This window comes from Aedes aegypti, chromosome 2 (assembly GCF_002204515.2).
Source record: "Aedes aegypti strain LVP_AGWG chromosome 2, AaegL5.0 Primary Assembly, whole genome shotgun sequence".
Lineage (NCBI taxonomy): Eukaryota > Metazoa > Arthropoda > Insecta > Diptera > Culicidae > Aedes > Aedes aegypti.
In genome coordinates this window covers 22,381,155-22,402,977 of record NC_035108.1, presented here as the reverse complement: position 1 = coordinate 22,402,977, position 21,823 = coordinate 22,381,155, and the positions used below count along the sequence as shown (strand labels likewise).

General features: G+C 37.6%; 1 protein-coding gene and 1 long non-coding RNA gene across 2 annotated transcripts in view; one reads left to right on the top strand and one right to left on the bottom strand.

The window, feature by feature from the left end:
• The first annotated feature begins 6,454 nt into the window (after positions 1-6,454).
• LOC110675381 lies at positions 6,455-7,000 on the top strand. Its single transcript, XR_002499431.1, has 2 exons — positions 6,455-6,636; positions 6,703-7,000. It is a non-coding gene; the product is annotated as an uncharacterized LOC110675381 (long non-coding RNA).
• The window catches only part of LOC5571273, a 49,504-nt gene continuing 34,648 nt past the window's right edge, over positions 6,968-21,823 (bottom strand). Inside the window, exons 2-3 of the mRNA XM_001653521.2 lie at positions 7,758-8,354; positions 6,968-7,685 (exon numbers count right to left, since the gene is read on the bottom strand). Of these exons, the coding sequence (XP_001653571.1) occupies positions 7,349-7,685; positions 7,758-8,354 (934 nt within the window). The 3' untranslated portion in view covers positions 6,968-7,348. The remainder of the gene's footprint in view (positions 7,686-7,757; positions 8,355-21,823) is intronic.

The window sequence follows — 21,823 nt, the reverse complement described above, 5'->3', positions numbered from 1 at the left end:
GAAACAAATTGTAGGGGACCGAGGGGTGAACTAACGTGCTGAAAGTTTTTCATTGTTTTCCAATAGTTAAAGGCTCCAAACATATCGGTTCCTTAGAAAAGTTTGTTCAGTAAATTGATAGGAAGCATATAGGCAATAAAAATTTTTCACGGATATGGTCAATTATATTTCACTGTCGGCAGACGATAAAAACGTTTGTCCATAAGCGTCGTTTAATGCGTTATTACTTACAATACCATAAGCTTTATGAAGAACAATTTGACCTATTACTTCTTTGCTTTTTGAGATAGACAGTTATGACACAAACCAACAGACGTAACACTCAGAACAAATTTTTCCAAAATCCGTCGCCCAGTTTACACTAGGGTTCCTAGTACCGACCCCTTTTGACGAGTACCGGTTCCACGGTACTGTAACTCTCAGTACCGGTAGTACCGGTAAAATACCGGTACTGGAAGATTTTTTTTTGCAGTCAATATAAAGCATTCAATATTGGACAAAATTAAATCATCTTTTTCACATTCACCAATAAGCCCAAGTTTGCTAAAGCTTGTTCTTCATTTTTATAAATGAGTAAACCGTTCTAACTTTATAACTCATGAAACAATCAAAAATAGGTCCACAAGTTTGGTCTGACGTGGTTGGTCACATTAATTCATATAAGTTCTTTAACCATCCATAGTTGACCGTTTTACAGGAAATTAGAAAAAGTTGCAGATGCATTGTGTGATATTCTATATAGTGCGGAAAATCGTTCAAAATGAATAGTTTATTGACTAGTTTCATGTTAACACCTTGCTTATCATTCATAAAAAAGGATTTAAAAATGCAAAGCTTGTTGAAAGGTCAATGTTTAACTGCCATACTTGTGTATTTATATAACTAAACTTTCAGACACGGAGATATCTCTTTCCTAGCCCATCTGGATGCATCTTGAATTGTTGCCCATGCATCCTGGAGTGTCAACATTTTTTTCGTTTTGAACAGATTCGCAATTCACGAATTATTCCAAAAATTTATATCAATCTTTGTATCATAATTGAAGCACCTTTAAATGCTTCAATATCCTGATATTGTTTGTACCTAGTTGTCTAGAAAGCTTGATATTCACCATTAGAAACTTCATTTGTATTCGGCAATTGATAATTCGATAATCCTGTTGATAACCATAGGATCTGCTGAATCATTTCCGTTCAATAAGTTAAGTTAAGTTTTAATTTAGATGTTCAAAAAAATTGTTTTAACAAGATGCAAACAATGAGCGTGCCTATAACGTTTTATGTACGGAGATAAACCGTCCTTAGTGCTGGAAAGATTATAATTCGAATAGGCATGTATGTAAATGTTCCTTGATCGACCTGAGAAATTCACCATCAACAAACTTTTCCAAACTTACTTACTTACTTGATGGGCAACAATTCCTTGCTATTGCGTTGAATCTACGCCGAATGAAGAAGCCTTCTCCATTGGACCCGGTCCTGGCCCAATCGCTTCCAGTTGCCCTGAACGTTAAGCGACCTTAAATCCTCCTCAACTGCAAAAAGCCATCTGTTGCGCGGCCTTCCACGGAGGCGACGGCCTCTTCCTGGTTCCCTGCTGAATATTTGTTTAGCTTGACGTTCCTCCGACATGCGAGCTACATGCCCAGCTCACCGCAGCCTGCCGTGTTTTATACGCTTAACAATATCCATTTCATTATAGACTTGGTAGAACTCGTGATTCATGCGACGCCGCCAGATGCCATTGTCCAATTTACCGCCGAGTATTGTTCGCAGCACTTTACGTTCAAAGACCCCAAAAGCTCTCCGGTCAACCTCTTTCAACGTCCAAGATTCGTGGCCGTACAGAGCTACCGGAAGAATTAGAGTCTTGTACAACGCGAGTTTGGTCTTCGTCTGTAAGCTGCGGGACTTTAGCTGGTTACGAAGTCCGTAAAAAGCCCGACTCGCAGCTGCAATACGCCTTTTAACCTCGCGGGTAACATCATTATCGCAAGTCACTAGAGTTCCAAGGTACACAAATTCTTCAACTACTTCAAATATATCACCACCTATCACCACCTCACTATCAACATCAGCCACGATGTCTACCAGCGACCATGTACTTTGTCTTCGTGGTATTGATAATGAGCCCAATTCGCGTTGTCTCCCTTTTAAAAGGCACGTATGCCTCTTCCACGGCTCGGCGATCAATCCCGATTATGTCGATATCGTCCGCAAAACCAAGGAGCATATACGAACGTGTGATAATAGTGCCATTCCTATGCACGCAAGCTCTCCTTATTGCTCCTTCTAACGCTATGTTGAACAATAGGTTTGAAAGTGCATCGCCCTGCTTCAATCCGTCTAAGGTTACGAAGGATGTGGAAATCTCATCCGCAACACGTATACTTGATTTCGATCCATCCAACGTTACACGAATCAGTCTAATCAGCTTCGTCGGAAAGCCATGTTCCATCATTATTTCCCACAACTCGTTTCTTTTAACTGAATCGTACGCCACCTTTCCAAACTTACGTACCATTTATTGTGAAGGAATTTGTTGATTCAAACGGTTATTAGATTTTTCATCAGTACCGAAAATACCGGTACTCAGTGCTCTCCGGTACCGGTATTTCGGTACCAAAAAATGGTTGGTAGTACCGGTACTTTCGGTACCGGTACTCCCGGTACCAAAACCCTAGTTTACACCATCATCATCTGGCGAGCATGTTGCGCGAAATACTGTTTCGTGCAACAAGATCCGCAGATGGCGGTAGGATGAAACGTCAAATGGGAAGAAAAACGATGCGCGCGCCTCTGGTTGTGAGTTTTGTAACATAGCGAATTTAAAATTATCGTTAAATGAGTGGTCGATAGAAAATTCGGCAGTGTTACGTCTGTTTGTTTGTAGTTATGATATTCAATTGTTCAGCAAAATACATGTTTTTATATGTTTTCCAAGCTGCAGAAAATATTAAAAATGTTCTAAGTCTTGAAAAAAAGTTGCTTTACTTTTACCATAATGTGGATAAAATTGTATTAAAACTGTTATAAAATATATTTGTAATATTTCTTCATACAATATGAATGGTTTGGCCGTTTTTGACGTAGGTAGGAAAATGGAATTTGAAAAAGGGCTTCTTTTATCGCAGATTTTAATTTTTCTTATAGTGATTCGATTATCCGGAGTGAAAAAAAAAAAATCGATACTCCGGATAATCGAGTCCAACCTGTACTTTGTTGCAAACTTAGCCATTAGCTGAGAGAGAGGGCTTAGATTGCGAGCTCCCAAAAGTCAAGGGATCCTGTCAGCAACTGTCACTGGAAAACCAACACTGTCGGAAGGAAGAACGTGAAAAAGCGTCAAATTCAATTAAACGTAATTAAAATGTCTAGGTGTATTTCGATGGTTTCACATTTTAAAAAGTAGAATTCCTAAATACAGTTGTGAGTTGGCGAACTGCTATTGATTTTTTTTTTGTATTCATATCCTTTTTCATAGTGAACAACATGAAGTAAATATGATTTTGATCAAAATAAGTTCATCTGACCGTTGTGCACTACCCAAAAATTGAAAGCTATGCCAGCTGTCAGTGAGCTGTCTCCTCTCTCTCAGGCCATCAGCTGAGATGCTGTCTAAATGACTATTCCATCGGATCGGTTATAATAGAGCGAGTGGATTCAATCTGCGATCTGGAAGTAATCATCGATGCGAAGTTCAAATTGAATGATAATGTGGGAGCCACTGAAGCTAAATCCTTCGCTGTTCTAGGCTTCATTCGCCGCCATGCTGCTGACTTCACCGATGTCTACGCCTTAAAAACGCTCTATTGTTCCTTGGTGCGTAGTATTGTAGAGTATGCTGTCCCAAATTGGTGCCCCTACTACACCACGCATATCCTGGCCATTGAACGTGTGCAGAAAAAAATTCATACGGTTTGCGCTGCGCACTCTTCCGTGGAATAATCCGTCAAACTTACCGCCCTACCCTGATCGATGTCGATTGATCGACCTGCAAACATTGAGGAGTAGACGCGTCGAAATGCAGTGTTTCTTTATTTTCGACATCTTGCAACATTGACCGCTCTGCACTATTGGAACAGGTCCCGCTGAATATTCCACCACGGCAACTACGGAACTACCCGTTCCTGGCCATACCGTATCACAGAACAATTTATGGTCTGAATAATCCGTTCGATGCCTGTCTTCGTGTGTTTAACGTCAAAAGCAATGTATTCGATTTTAACTTGTCTAAAAATGTATTTCGTGGTAGAATTAGAGTTAATATTTAGAATATGTAGTACAGTAATTCAGTCTGTGTGACTTCATGTCAAAGACGGTGGAAAATAAATTAATGGTAAAGCCCAAGCAGGACAGTTCGGTTTTGCGTCGTCCGATAGATTTGGCTCACGGTTTCGCGCATGTTTTCGTCGCCGGAGGTTTTTTTTTTCCTGTTTTGGAGCGTCTTGCTGGGTAGTGCTTCGTAAAGCCCAAGCAGGACAGTTTTTACATTCAGATATGGAATAGTGAAAAGTGAAAAATAAAAAAGTGATTTGTTTGATTTGTGTCCTCAGTACTGTTGGTTTTTGGCTGCCCTAAGTTCACCGAACCATCCGGAAGTGACAGGCGGCACATACATTTAGAGAATCAATCCGGTGAGTTTGTTCCAGTATGATACTTTTTCTTTTGTGAGCCTTCCGGATCGTTTTTGTCCGCGTCGTGGAACTTCTGATCGATTCTTGAACGGAAAATGTTATTTTCGGAGTTTGATAATTATGTTCAGATTGCGCATTCTGTCCGGGCGGGTGTTACGCAACTAACAATCGGTTGTGGATGCTTTTTAACCGTTCGATGACCCTGGAGGGATCGATTCTGCTTTTCGTATAATTTTGAGGAGAAAAACCGACTGTGTTATCCCAGGGTGTTTAGTTCGAACGCGCTTCCTTTCGTTTTTCGATTATCTAAAAATACAGTACCACCCAGTACAGTTTTTCAATGGCCACAGTACAGTTTTTCAATAGGCGTGATTTTTTTTTACGCGTATCATTATTTTATACAATCCGATGACCCTGGAGGGATCGGTTTTTCTTTTTACTGGTTATTGAGCAAAAATATTACTGCACAATCAACAAGCATTTCGCGAAATACTATTTATACTATAAATAAGCTATTGTTTTCTCTTTTGATTGCCGGCATTCAAAAGATTAATTTGAAAACGCTTAAACAACAAATATTTATGGTCTATCGCCAGCTTTCTAGGTCAGCCTCCTGACACCGCCCATACTACCCCATTGAAAAATAACGAGCATACATCTCTGGTTCCCACTGGGAAGTGGTTCCCACTGACAGCTCAATGTTTGTAAACAAATAACCGTTTGAGGACTAACAATCGATGATGGCAAAATATTTATCTCCGAAAAAATTCTTTGCCCGCTTAACAATAGTTATTCGAACAAACAAACGGTTGCAAACTATTGGATTGCAGTACAGCAAGTCAATTTGGGTTGATGTGATTAGCTAGAAACATATTTTAGTATTGGAGGAAAATTTCCCTAATATGATTAGGCCAATGTACGTTGTTGCTCTTGAATTTGATGCTGACCACGAAAACATGGCTGCCTAGCACCGGGTTGTTCTAGGTGAATCCTGACAATATACCTTCCCCAACCTCCAACTCCGTAGCACTTATGAGGGTGTCGCTGAGTCGGTGGCCTCTCATTAAGTAAGTACTACATCAACATTTCCTTCCCCTATCCCAAGTTACGGTAAAGATGGGCGTGGCCGGGAATAGCGATATTCATGCTTTTAATATTCTTGTTTATGATTTGAACAAGGTATACTCCCCTGCCTTGTTCTTGAAAGTAGTCAGGATGAGATTATTAAAAAAAAAACATGAATGTTGCTAGTATCCAATCTACGAAGTATACCGTAACTACGCTAACGCTAACTACGCTAAGACGGTGGAAAATAAATTAATTGATCGTTGACCAGTATCTTGACACGTGTATGGTTTATTGGATGGAGCATGCATGTGCCTGTTACGCTGAAGACACTGGCCCGAGTTTCGAGCGACACTATCCAAAAAGTGCATGAAATCGATCATTTAAAATACTGTGCGTTGTACTCTTTTGATGAGAACAGAGATCGGCGTCACGTTAACTACTCTTCAAAGATAGAAGAATTGTTAGCACAGTCCCAACTACTCTATATTTTCACTTATATTAAACATATATTATGATTGTTGTAGCTTGCAATGAACAACATTTTAAGTGTTATGTCTGTTTGTCTGTGGTTGAAGCTTGCAAAATATACTATAGCAACGCAAAAGGTAATGACAGTGATATCAAAATAGTTCAGATTTAAACACAGATTTTTAATTAAATGAATTTAAAAAAAAGTGAAAAATGTTTTCTTACAATTATTATGTATCACATCATTAACTATATATCGTTCGATGTTGTTGACCAACGAACGCAGAGCGCATGATGCAGCAACTTAACTCACATGGCCAGTTCACTTTTTGCACGAGTCCCATTCGAATCGGGTTTGTTCACTGCGCGCATATCAGATCGTCTTGACAATGATTCCAAAAACAAAAGTTTTAATATTGTTGTGCTCATTAGCGACTGTCTTCGCTGCAATTCCCAAATTTGGGGTATGTTATTTAACATGTAAGATGATCTACTTTTTCTGTTTTTGATAATACGAAATTTCTTTCAAGATAATCGAATCAACCGAGCCACCACAACGTGATCTACCGACGACAGAGATGACGACACCAGCAGCGGAAACAATACCTCTGCCAACGTCACCAGTTCCCACTCATATCGATTGTGGTCGCGTGCCAACTTGTGGCAAGGTGTGCTGCAAGGCTGGAACGTTTTCATGAATGTCATTTGCATTAGCTGATTTTATGAACCAGCGTTGAGGTTGTGAATCATCAAGTACTTAGAGCGAATTTCGGTGCAAATCAAAACACTATTCCGTTTATTGTAAGAATAAATAATGTTAAAACTTTATTTAAACATATTTGTAACTGCAATAAAAGAACGTTACAACAACGGTGCATCTCATAAAAGAATCTTACGTGCGACATAAGATCTGTTATGAAATGGTTCTTCTACTCCTTCCGCGTCAACAAAATAGAACACCTTGAAAGATAGTAGAAGGGAGTTGATAAGTGAGCGAGCACAAGAATAAAGGGGACACAGGAATTCACTTTTAATGGCAAAAGAATTCAAAACTTTGCTCCTCGGATGCTTAACAAACTAAATGGTTCGACTTAAAAACTAATTCAAAACGTGAACTGTCCTTTTGAAGGTATCACTAGACGATACTGGTGACTGTGTTGGACAGAGGGAGCCGCATTAGCGCTCGTAGCTGCCGTACTCTTCATCCTCCTCGTAGCGTTGAGTGGTTGGCGAGTAGCTGGGCCTTCTCTGCTGCAGGGAGATGTTGATCTCTTCGGGGCTGCGGTAGACGCTCTGGTGGGTTGGGCTTGGGCTCACTGACCGGTAGCCTGGAGTGGATGAAACAACGAATGCCGGCTGCTTACGGATCTGCTGCTGCTGGGGAACATGGTACTGTTGCTTCGGTTGCTGTTGAACGGGCTGGCGACGTTCTTCATGGACGCGCTGCTGACGGTCGTAGTCGTAGTGACGCTCATCAACGTAGAAGTTCTCCGGGTAGTATCGCTCTGAGTATCTGCGGATGGGAGTTGGAGAAAGGCATACGATTAATTTAAATCAAGTTGGGTGGGTGTCGATGGGGTGATACCTCAAAGTGACATTGGGTTTGGTCATGTGTTCCTCCATGTTAATTGGCTTGTAGAGATAGTCGTTGACAAAGTGGTACTTCGAGGACTGTTCACAGATGTTGTCGCTAGATGGTGGCATGCAAATCAGGTGCACCTGATGAAACGTGAATCCTTCTGGGCATATCCAAGAGTGCTTCTGGTTCTCTTGGCAATAGTGGAACACTTCGCAGCCTAGGCTTTCGTCGGCGTAGTATCCAGTGGTGCGACCGGTGCAGTGGAAGTCGGATTTCTCCAACAGGACGGACAATCGATCAGGTTCTTCTTCGACTTCGACCTCTTCACTGGAATACGCTTGCTTCTTGCCCTTCTTGTCCTGCGAGTGGTGCTGACGGCGGTTGTAAACTTGCTGAGGTTCATCTTCCTCCTCTTCGGAGCTGTACTGGGCGGAATAACCTGGACGAGCCCGATACTGGGCTACATTTGCTGCTCCTGCGGCGGTGGCATCTTTGACGTCCTCATGTTCTTCCGAGCTGTGAGCATTACTGAACGCCGCCGATTGAGCCTGATGGACGACGATGCTCAGCAGCAGAATGCTGCTGATAAGTTGCAGTGGTAGCCTAGAAAGTGAAAAAGTAAAGATTTGTATGATGAAGAATGTAACAGTATAATGGGATAAAACATGAAAACTGTTACTAGAGTTACTGTGCACGTGCTGTAGCCTTGGGTGCTGGAGCCTCATTGCTTGCAAGCGCACGGGCGTGTTGTGCATTGTGAGACCTTTTTTTGGTACGCCTCATTTTTTTGAGTCTTGGTGTCTCACTGCGGTCCCATGCGCTCCGTCACATGTGCTGTTTAAAATTCAGCGCAATAATTAAAGTAATTACAAAAGTTATATTGCTATTGCAATTATTAAGGATTGTTTTTTTTTTAATAATCCTTATTGTTCGATACCCCATTTATTGCATGGCTAAAATTCTGGCTAATTGTCGGACACCCCATAAGAAATACACGGACTGCTCAACAATAGACGAGATTTTTAGCTGTTCAACAATAGGTGAATTACCCTAGTCACTACAGGAGAAATTCGATAAAAAACTTGAAGTGCAATTCGTGAGTGAATTATTGAAGCAATTCTTTCGTGTAAAACTAGATCATTGTTTGATTTCTTTATTAATTGCTCTACTTGCAGCATCACTTTTTATAACAAAATTACATTCACATCACGATAACTTTGAAGTTTTTCAATATTTTTGCACCATTTTTTCACAAGTTCTCATAAAACTCTTATTCTTTCAGAATCCGTGTCGATTTATATCATTGGTCCACTGCCCATAACTGCAAAACAGTCACATTCGACATTTTTGACAAATTGGAGTTAATACCATGGAGAGTCATCAAATGACAAATATTTTCGATTAACTTAATCATCAATCAATCAGTCAATCAATCAATCAATCAGTAAGTTGATCGAAAGTATTTGTCATTTGATGACTCTCCATGGTATTAACTCCAATTTGTCAAAAATGTCGAATGTGGCTGTTTTGCAATTATGGGCAGTCTAGATCCGGAGATATTCCGAGATTCTTTAGAGGACCGACGTGTAGCCACAACTCATTTCAATGTTTCAGGCTTCAGTTTTTTTTCTCTTTCTTTTTCGGTTATACACTTTTCGAAAAAGTATTCTGATAAGTGTCTATTGTGCAAAATTAAAGCTTTTTAATGCGACCGTTTCTGAGATATGAGCATTTATGATATATAAGATCCTTCTACGGCCATAGTGATACCACAACCACTTTGACCGTAGGAGGATATTGAATACCGATTAACCGATTTGTATGTTTTTGAATATTATTTTAAGGCTAAGTAGCCTGTCATTCGTTTTGGCAACAATGATGACTTTTCAGCTTGCATTTCAAAGTTATAACACTTAGCCTTGATATTTTATATTGATTTGAAAAAGTATCACTGTACGTGCTAACATGCACAAAGTATGCTGATACTTTTTCAGCTGTGTCAGTGCAAACCCAACTGATTTTCTTTGATTCGAAATCGTGAGATGAATTAGCAACAATCATCAACGACGCGTACAAATTTCAATGACGGCCTACTTCGCCTTAAAGCTGCTGGAAGATGAGTTGACATGAATTTTGGCACATTAAAAAATAGCTAGTTTTTCACCCGATAAACTTTGGAAAATCTCTGGAAGATTTCTCGGGAGTTTCCTAGGACAATTCTAGGAGAATTTATTTTATCAATTTGTGGATGAATTTCGAAGCAATTGACGAAGAAAATGCAGTCTTCTTAAGTCTTTTCTTCTTGTTCCTGCGGTAGCGAGCGATGGGACCGGAAACACGCTTGGCATGCAATGTGTATTTGAGTAATATCGTGTACCTGGATTAAGCGCTATCATATCATGAGCCCACCTTATCTCACTAACCCAATATCCTGTCCATGACAACTGTGTAGATGCAGAGGTACACTCCGTGTCTAGCAACGATGCTTTTTAGACGTATGCTTTATTCAGAGAAGTTATTAGTGATTGAGTTTTGTATTTTCTAAGAAAAATGTTGAGTAGGGTGGCACTTATTTAAAATGAGATTTTTAATCAAATTTTTTTGTTTGAGGTAATTTGTGGCTATGCTATTCTGCAAGGTTTTAGAAAATGTTATTTTGAACAACCTTGTCAAAGTCACTTTTGATCTAACTCTTTATTTAAGGTGAAACATCTCGGAATCTAAATATGGCCGGCACAATGACTGACTTGTCTCCCTACTCACGTTTTCAAAGGCACAAAACTGGAGAAATAGTTGGCAAACCTTTCTGATCTTATTATTTTAAGCTTTCTGCTAGTGCACAAAGCCAAAATAAAAAGTGCACTGTTGTTGGATGCTTCTTCGCGAGATTTGTGCCTTTGAAGTTTTAGTGAAGTCTAAGAAGTTGATTCCAAACTGTTTCTTAAGGCGAAGTAGGCCGTCATTGAAATTTGTACGCGTCGATAATGATTGTTGCTAATTCATCTCGCGATTTCGAATCAAAGAAAATTAGTTGGTTTTGCACTGACACAGCTGAAAAAGTATCAGCATACTTTATGCATGTTAGCGCGTACAATGATACTTTTTCAAGTCAATATAAGCTATCAAGGCTGAGCTTTATCACTTTGAAATGCGAGCTGAAAAGTCATCATTGTTGCCAAAACGAATGACGGGCTACTTAGCCTTAAGCTAAGTAAATTGATTCTGAAAGATTTACCTTTAAAGCGAAGTATGCACTTCAACAGAAAAGTAATCGCCTATCTCGATGCGTGGGAAATTTCTTGCAAGAAATGCTCAAGAAAAGCATTTTTCTTTGATAGCAGTACGTAGTTGAAAAGAAATGTCAATTCAAATGGAGCTCACTGTAGGAAATTTCTTGACCATTTCTTGGGCAGAAATGTTTACTTTTCTTGAGCGGAACAGCATACTTAGCTTAAGGGACTCGAAAAATCATTGTTTTTATATAAATGTTTTATTTTCAGCTCCATTCATTCAATCTCTGTGCAACTTCGATTTTTCTGATCAATCACGGCATGCTACTAAGCTGGGAGATGCGAATTGAAAATCAACAAGCAGCCAGGCTGCTAAAATTTTCCTAAAAATGATCTCAGTATGTCTAGAAATATACCGTCATGATTTCGTTACGCTAAATTTTTTTTAGCAATTTATGTAACACAAAGACTGCTAAGTGTTAAAGAAAAGTTGTGCATGGTCCAAATTATTCCTAAATCTTTTACCGCTGATATAAAATATGTTTCCAACTAACATCGGCAACAAACTTTCTAATTAAATCTACTAATTGGTTTCATTGTCTGTATTGAACTATTGAAGCTTTGTGTGAAGTATGTTAAGTGTGCACTTTGAATGTGGTTTCCTGTGAGAAAAGCATACAAACAACGGTTAACAATGGTGGAAAATGTTGTGTTCAATTTGAACGACCTAAATGCTCGAGTTCGCACCCTCTAGCTACGAAGCAGGCATTCGTGCTAATGCACTATCCATTTCGCATATATAACTTTATTTTTGTTCACCATACGAAATAATTGTACTCGTCACAATCTTGCGATTCAGTAACTTTATGAAATATTAGTAAAATACTCGTTTAACGATTCGTAGATAAGCATTTTCGTTGCGTTTGTCTTTCAGTAACGCTACTCGCACTGGATAAACTTGGTTGAATATTACGAAATTTATCGTTTTTTTCCATCGAAACCATCTCCTGCAACGTAAAGGTTTCGTAGAAAATTATGTATTTTATCCCAACCTATCTTTTTTTTGTAGATTGCACTAATATTGTGTTTCAAGGTTCGTTATCAACACGAAGTGAACGAATTTCTATTACAAAATGCTTGGTGTAAGATAAAAATTGTTGGTTTTTATCAGTGTCTGCATGTTTCAATATACAGTCAACAGCGCTGACCCTCAGTGGGATCTGTCATCGTTGAATTCTTCTTTGTGTGAATGTTTTTTGAAAATATATGCACGAATCTGGTAGAGCGTGCATTCAGTTTTTCAATTACTTTTTCTACATTTTTCGAGATTTCTTGGCGTATTTTCGGTCCTCGGGTTTCACAATTAAATAAAATTTTTCTACGCTGGTTCTTATCCACCTACTGCCATTCGGTGGCAGAAAATTCAATTTCGCTTGTGAAAAAATAAATCATTTCCATCAGAATACCTCACAAAAACATCCGCAAATTTCAAAAGTTGCATTTTTCTATTAAAAGACAATCATGATTCGTCAACTGGAGGCATCACATTGCCGTTTTCTTACACCAGTAATATAAAATGTATTAGTATGTTTTTATATTCAGTTTTCAATTCCATTGCCTCTAGGTGGAATTGAATATTGAAATGACACCAACAGTGGGAGAAACTGAATGTGTGCGTGTGTTGAACCCACTCTTTTTCTCGTCGCATTCGCTTCGCTTTCATAGTCAGATTGGCTTCGTGCTAGCGGAGTTTGTTTTTGTTCGTTTTCGCACTGATCGGATATCATTCGGCTGAATTTTAGCGACACTGATTTTAACCTAGAGTTTGAATTTGACTAAGAAGTTGTTCAAACAAACGATTTCATTATAAAAAAAGAAATATATTTTCTGTGTGCCAGTGATTTTTTCGGAATATCTGGAAAGTTTACTGAAGAAACATCTAAGTTATTGTCTTGGTATAGTCTTGAAAACATTCTCGTTTTATTAAGAAAGTCTTGAAAAAAATCCTCAATGGTATTCCATAAAAAACCCTTAGAGGGTCGTTTAGAGTTATTCCTGAGAAATCTCAAATAATGTTGAGATGAGAAAATTTCTAGCTTAATTCTGTTGAATTTTGTGAACTCTGGCAAATCTTTTAAATAATTCCAAAAGAAATCATTACTTTCGGAATGCTAGAGTTTCAATCTTCATCTTCTGCTTGGCATTACGTTCTCACTGAAACAGAGCCTGTCTCTCAGCGTAGTGTTCTTATGAGCACTTCCATAGTTATTAACTGAGAGCTTTCTTTTCTAAACTTGCCATTTTCGCATTCGTATATCGTGTGGCAGATACGATTATACTATATGCCCAGGGAAGTCAAGGAAATTTCCATTAGGAAAATATCCTGCACCGACCGGAAATCGAACCCAGACCAGAGTTGCTCGCTGTCAATATCAATGCTTAAAATAGGCTGATATGTACAGGCCCACTGCGATACAAATCGGATCATTCTATATCACATCAATATCATGCTGTCTACTGAGTAGACTCTACTCCATCACTAGTGCATTGATGATGATAGACTATGGATATCACTGATGGGTTAAGTTAAGCCTTAAACTAAGCAAATAAAATGGCATTTCATCAGTACGACATTTTTAATAGTGCTGCAGATGGACTAAAATTATATGTTGGTCACTGAAGAGCAGTAATAGCTTGGATAATTATCACGTGATCACTCATTCTGCAGTGATTATGATCTAGAAAAATCTCACAAAAATCACTGCAAAATTTCATTTAATATATAAGAATTTTTCAATCAACAATGGGGTCGATTGTGGATATTTCTGGAAGAATTTCATTTGAAATCCTTGCAAAAAAATCTGGCGGTACCTCATGACGAAACATCCCATTGAGAATCTCTTAGAGACGTTTCTGAAAAATATCAGAGGCACATCCAAGAGAAATTTCAGAAAGTACTATTCTACAAAAACAAAACAGAATTCCTTTGCGAATTATTGGTTAATTTTCCCTAAAATTTCAAGGAGGAAGCTTAAATGGCTAAATGAATGGCAATTATTCTTAGCAAACCAACAAAAAATTCTCTACATGTACCATTGAAAAACAATTGTATTTCCTAAAAAAAATATACAGTTAACTCTCCCTTATTCGATATTGAATAGATATTAGAACTTTTCATTCCTTGAGCAAAGTACAATCAAATTGTAATTGCAACATCAAAAATGAAAAAAAGGAAGGATAGTGTTGAAAAAAACTTAAAAATATATACAATTTTATCACCCTGAAATGTGTTGCCAATAACTTTTTTTTTCAAGTTTTACAGACTTCGGCTTTTCTGGCAATATGTGTTAAGTCGAGAATGACCAACATGTTCTACTTTTGATTGCCAATCGGGGAAACGGGTCATTCCGGTAAACAAGTCATTCGAGGAACTGGCGTTCGGGAAAATGACATTCAGAAAAAAGTAGCATAATCCTTTAGAGTTACTTTCCCCCGAATGTTGGTTCTCCGAAGGTCGTTTCTCTGAACGCCAGTTCCCCGAATAGCCCATCCCAAAGTATTTTTGGCACTCATAATTGTCATAACTTTTTATATTTCAATGGGGTCAACGAATCGATCATCTGATATGCAGCATTCTTTATTTGATTGGCGATTCTTTCAAGTTTCACCGACATCGGCAATATGAAGAGCAATTTGAGAATGACCAATATTTCCTTCTTTTGATTGCTGACCGTTTCTCCTAGTTCACCACGGCATCACTTTTCGGGAAAACGGGTCATTCAAGGAACTAAATGACATTCGGGGAAAAGTAGCGCAATCGTATTTTACTATCAGCATAATTGAGATATTTAAACTTCTGAAATTTCTTACAATTCTAAAAACATTTTTAGCTTTCCATGAAAATATCGACTTAAAGCAGTAAACTTGCGTAAAGAACTGAAATATCGAGATGCAACACACCGAGTGAGCTACCGGGAAACCAGCGGGATGCAAGCTTCCGGAGTCAAGTGTTCACAGCAAAGGCGGGGAGTAGCATTGTCCAAGACGATCGGCAGCATGAGTTGTCGTAAGTAAAGAGGAAGGTCAACGAATGATGAATGCAACAGCCGTTTTACAGGAGACGCCAAGGAGCAATCTGACCACCCGCTCGGAGAAAAGAACGAAGGATACACCAAGAGAACAGAAAGATCCTAAAAAGCAGATAAGCAACACTGAGTGTGTCAGCGTGTGGAAAAACGGCAGTGAATGGCGCATCGTGAAAAGAAGAATGCAGCACGTATATAGAGGAAGGGGAATAGAAAGGAACCGAAGAAGAAAGAAAAGCGATGGTCACCTCGGGAGAGGTTCAAGGGCGATGCTCTTGTCATTGAGGCAAGCATAATGACAACCTACACGGCGATACTAAGGAGAGAAAGAGAGAGAGAGAGAGAGAGAGAGAGAGAGAGAGAGAGAGAGAGAGAGAGAGAGAGAGAGGTTCTTGAGCTGACGAAGCTCGGTGAAAACGAAAGAAAGGAGAAGGGGAACATGGTCCAAGACGCACTGATGGGGTAAAATGGCCCACGTCATTAAATTATTCCTACCCAGACAACCAAAATGTAGGGTCAAATGGTCAAAAATGCAATGCAATGGTCAAATGGCAAAAATGCCACTTTAAGGATTTGTGTCGTTTTCTCCTAATGAGATCCACATTTTAACGCCATTCGAAGTCCTAACAGTAACTTTACAATATTTCGTAGCTACCATCATGAAAACATTTTCCAAATTTGAGTTTTTTAACGGGTATTCTTTGCCAAACAAGGTTAAAATATGTTTAGCTAAGAGTTGCCGCCACAACCCTTGGACATAAACTTATAGATTTTTCCTCAATTTTCCGGTGAAATTCAACATTTTTCCCTTTTTTGCCTAAACATTAAGGTTTTCCGATGATTTCAGAAAGGAATAAGCGTTTCCATACCACAGAGCAAACTCATGGAGCAACATGGTTGCTAACTACTAATTCTCCATACTAAATGGCATTTTACCCCATCCATTTGGTCATTTTGAACCACCCCCATTTTTCACCCAACTTTTCTACACGATTTAAACCCGTTAAAAAAGGATTCGCCATTACTATTACAAAACCCCAAACGACCCATCACCCCGAATTCCAATATGATGAAAAATGTCATCAATATCATCATGTCAAGATAATTTTAAATTCGGGAAAATATCATTCTGGGTGATAGAATTCGGGGAAATCGCATTCGGGGTAATGGGGTAGAATTACTAGAGGCTGAGACTGACACGAAAGGCGATTTTGTACACCGGCATCTTTTTGTGTCTTATAAATACTTTGTGAGAAAAAAAGGTGATGGTTTTTCAGAATGTGCTCATGTGTTGGTCGAGAATAGGTCAACTTTGTGCTAATCGTTCTCAATTTTGTGGAAGTTTTTGGCCTCAAATCAAAGTTTCAGAGCTTACCCAATGTAGTACGTTTTTATTTATTTTTTCTAAACGGACCCCGACTTGTAATACAAGACTGCGTTTATACCTGAGTTTTGGACAACTGTCCAGATACAAAACACTTTATAAGCGAATCTTGGAGGTGCTTTAGTAATGGATCCGTCTACGTTGCTGAATATTAGCTATCTTGCCGCTTGTTCGAAAATGTTGAGCTAAATATGCTTGTGTAATATTGAGCTGCAGAAGTTTACTAACGTAAGAATTTATCTCCTTACATCTTCATCTTCTCGTATTAGATTCAAGACACTGTTCAATGTTGTCTAGGCTAACCATACGTCCCGTATTTAACGGGACAGTACCGTTTTCATCACCTTGACGAACTGTCCCGTCGTTTTATTGAAAATATTGTCCCGTTTTTTCTGGATATTAAGAATATTAAACAACATTTAAAACAAAACAGCAGTATAAAAAATAGTTTTTATTAAGTTTTTAAGTTTTAGGGCTCATTTTTTCAGTTTGCCATTTAAAGTTAACCAAATTTGTATATAGCATATTCATGAATCTCATTTCGTTAATTTTGTTTATATAAGAATGTAAGTTTAAAGAATCCAGGTTCAATGATATATCTTTTGTATATTTGAGGGATTTTATATGAAACAGCAACATTTTCCAAAGTCTTGCCTAAAACTAAGGCTGAACTTGGGAAGACTTATTTTGGAAAAATCGAACCTATTTTCAATCTCCTTCAATTCGTTTTATAAAATTTTTTAATTTTATTTTTTAAAACGCCCAAAATTTGAGATCATTTATCGATATCATGTATTTCACAAACCTTTTTAATTAATCTAAAACCTTACAGAGTAAATATTGAAAAAAGAACGAGGTTATCTGTATTTAATACATATTTCAAAGCAATCTTCTAAGCCCCACACTATCTAACAAACATTTTAAATTAAATTGAACAACATTCGTACTAAATCATAAAGTTTAGGAAAAATTTACATTCAATGATTTAATCATCATAATGAAAACATTTTCGTCTTACTCTTCTTAAGGGCAAATTGTTCTAACCCAGAATTAGTTTTTTACAGTATAAATTGTAACCAACTAATAAGATAATAAATCTTAGCGAGCTATTTAGTGGAATACCTTTAAGCAAATTAAAAGTGAATTTAGTAATAAACCGTTTGAACTTTCAAGTACATTTTTTTTACAGTACGTTATTTTTCAGAAATCTATCTATCTATCTGAATAAATAAACATGGAATGGTGTTTGTATGTCATGAAATGGCTATCGGATTTTCGAAATTATTTCATAATTATGTTCCTGAAAAAATCCGGGGAAAGTCGAGAAATACAGAAGTGAACGGAACTGTCATTTTGTACGGGACGTTTTATGGCGTTTTTCAACAGCCTACTTGATGGCAAGACAAAGTTTGCCAAGACCACTAGTCATTAAATAAATTACTAGCCAGTTTGCAAGTTTTTTTTTCAATAAATAATGTTGAGATACTTTTACTATTGATACACAATTAATTTGAAAAGAGTATATTTGTTCAATCAGATAATGAATTATTAGAACAATATTCGTTTATGATTTGATCTGCCTAACGAAAACATTTTCGTCTAACTTTTCTCAAAAGCAAATTCTACTAATCCAGAATTCATAGCATTCAAATTTGTAACGATTTTCAAAGTCAATCATTTAAATATATATATATATATATATATATATATATATATATATATATATATATATATATATATATATATATATATATATATATATATATATATATATATATATATATATATATATATATATATATATGTGTCCTAGATATTATTAAATAAATTTCTAGGCAGTTTCCAAAGTACTTTTTATAAAAATCACGTAGATATTTGTCTAGTAGGACATTATCTTCATCTTTCAAAATTGTCCCGTTTTCGTTCCTCATTTGTCCCGTTTTTATCCGATTAGCTTATGGTCAGCCTAATGTTGTCAGCATCTAATATGTTCTCGTATACACAGTTATGGACGTCCATTTTGAATTTGATGCACATTCAATTTGTCATTTAGTTTTGAATTGGCGATACTGAGCCTATCGTCATTTTTATTGAACAGTGTTGCCAGCAACATTTCTGACCCATCTTCGCATCTACAACCTCAACTTTACAAATATCTCTCAACTATTTTCTTCAAATTAAGCGGCATTTTAATAAACCAGCCATAGCTTCAGCATTCTCGGTGCCAATCAAATAGTGTTGCCATATATAGCCGCTCATGATCATAATTTATACTCTGTGAATCATTCTTAATGAAGTGAAAATTCTAATAAATATCATGCAATTTTAGATACATTCATTTTATTTCACAAAAAGACCATTTTTTACTACAACATTAACGACCAATTGTATATCGCATCCTAACAAATTTGTAAAACATTAACATAAATGATGAAAAATCATCACCATTCTGCTACTTGGTTTGAAAATGTTCCGCCTTTCCACGTTAAATGCAGACACAAAATTCATCATTTCCGCCACAGCTCTGTAGACACAGGTGCGATAATTACCCAGTAGTTAAACTGATATAATCACCTCTCATCCATTATCCGTCCATTATATTAGGCGCACAATCGGCTGATAACCCGGCCCACCGACAAATCAGTTAAAAATCATAATTTCTCACAAACTCATTCCCATCAGCCTCAATAGCTTTACATCGATGTGAACCACCAAGAGGCCGACCTCTTCTTCCCCGAAACGAGGAAGGTTGTTAAAGATGTACCAACATCGTCTTCCTCATAGCGCTGCTGCTACTGCCGAAGAAGAAACCTAAGAAGCTAATTGCTCACTATCATTTACCCGGCCCGGCATCGTGTTGGATCTTGGATCTTGTGCATCCATGGGGGTTTGTCTAGGCAGCGACCAATTGCAATGACCTTCCCATACATTTCTCGGTTCAACGAAACTAAACAAACAACATCGATCCGAAGCCGGCGGACAAAGTCTAGCAGTTGGCATTCACGAGTTCTATTCTTACTCGGTGGACGTTAAATGTAGTGGCAGTTTCCCATACCCAAAAGCTCGCCGGTAAGATCAGGGGTTTTCAAACATTTTTTTTGAAATTTTGACAAACCTCGTTTAACTTTAAACAAAAATTAAACTTTATGTTTTACTTTACACTATATAGAGTGCAAGGTAGTCCGACTACTATACAAGCGAGAAACTTTTACTCAAAAATACATTTAAAACGATTAATATATAAAGAAGTTACGGTTATTAGTTGATTTTTAACGTGACAATTGTAATTTTCATTTGAATTTCATTATTAAAGCTTACCCTGTGTTTTTTATGTTAGTGCGTAATTAGGTCAATTTTGAACAATGAATCTAAAAATAGAATAACCTCAACACCTCTCAAAAACTCAAAATCGTCCGGTTGAAAACCACTGTCTTAGCTCAATGGCAGTAGCGACATCGACTGCAACAGCCCAATTGCAAATCGACCTACCGATGATGACGACTAGGTACGACAAAGACGGAGATGGATGATCCGCGAAAAGAAAAACGGTTAAGGTTGAGATTGTTTTGCATCGCGGCGTGGGACACAAGGTTTGGATGCCACTTTGCTGGCTGGGAAGAGAGCAAAAGGTAGGTGAAGCGTGGGATGATACGAGGGCAATGTGTGAGATGTTTCTGCTGTAATTTGCTTAGGAGGGTGGGAGAGGTTGAAGCAATTTGGCCCCGAATAGTATACAACCATTAGAGTCGTGTTCATGTGTTATTTTGTATTGCAGCAACAATCATTAGCCAAGTCGATCGTGCTAATGATGAGTGTGTTCGTTATTCTTGTTTTGTTTAAATCGTACATACGATATATAGGTAAATTCGTCATTATGTGATCGCTAGATTTGATATGAAGTGAACAGTATTGGTTAACCCATCAGAGGCGTGGATGACTTTTGTTCATATATTTTGACTTAATTGAAAGTTTTTCAAAATTTGATCAGTTTTGTGCTGGGTATTAGTTGCACCTCGAAGATTTGGATACCGGTGGCCAATCCGGATACACGACCAGAAATGCAATATACACCTCTTATACCATCAGTGATTCTTGGTAAAATTTCAATACATTTCGAATGGCTTTATGTGAAAGTATATGAATAAAGTATGCATTATTTCTTGCGAGCTCATGTCAAACAATTTTGAATTACAACAATCACATGGCGATATAACATGTTCGGATACATATTTACTCGACAAAAGTTGACCATTGGAAGTATTTCTGAGCATTTTGAATACAGGTGTTCATTTTAAGCCCGAATTCTAAATATTCAAGGCGTACAATTGGTTTTGTTCAGTAGCCCCGGTAGTGGGTTCCGAAATTAAAATTGATATTATTTTTTAGAGTTGAAGGAAATTCTTAGCATGATAAATATGACATTCAACCAGAAGGTAAAACTATCGAAAGATAAATTGGATATATTTGATACTGTGCTGAGGGGGCCTTCCTTAGCCGAGTGGCTAGAGTCCGCGGCTACAAAGCAAAGCCATACTGAAGGTGCCTGGGTTCGATTCCCGGTCGGTCCAGGATCATTTTGTATTTTTTTTTTAATTAATGACACTGTACACCTGAAGGTCCAGGATCTTTTCGTAATGGAAGCCCAACTAACAATTCAGTGCCACAAACAAGCATGCATGTTTAATTATTGTTCAATAATGGTAATGACAGCTAAATAAAAATTTTGCTCTATAAAGAGCTGAGAAGGTGCTTTTTTAACACAAACTTAGGTCAATGTTCAACGTTATGCATTAGAATGAACAAAAGTTATATCGCCACTTATTAAACGTTTCCAAAGATTCTCATTCGACTAGTCAATATTGTTTTACTAATGAGCTGAACAAGACATGTTTCCCCCAATTAAAAAGCCAATATTCCACTAAACAAATGTATATGTATAAAAGGATATTCAGAAGACGAACTAACGTTTTACTTGCATCGCACTTCAGCTATTTCCACATGTTTAACATAAGCATGAATAAGAGCAGAATAAGTATCTTATAAAATCCTAATTCAGCTTCGGTATATTATAAGAACAGTTGATTCAATAGAGGCCAAAATGACGATTAACAAACACATTGTTCAGTAATAAATAAGCCTTGTAAAAGCGATCCCACCATAGCTAAATCTTATGAAAAGGACAAAATATCCGAAATGCGTGTTGAGCTTCGAATGCATTTCAAAGCTTATAACTTATGCTTACTCAAAACTTTTTGAATAGTCGTTCAGAAAATAAACATGGTCAGCCTCCAGAAATGTAGGATTATTTTGAAAAACAAACTTTTGTGCTAAGCATTCCTAGTAGGAGCGAAGTACTGACAAACAAAGCGTTAT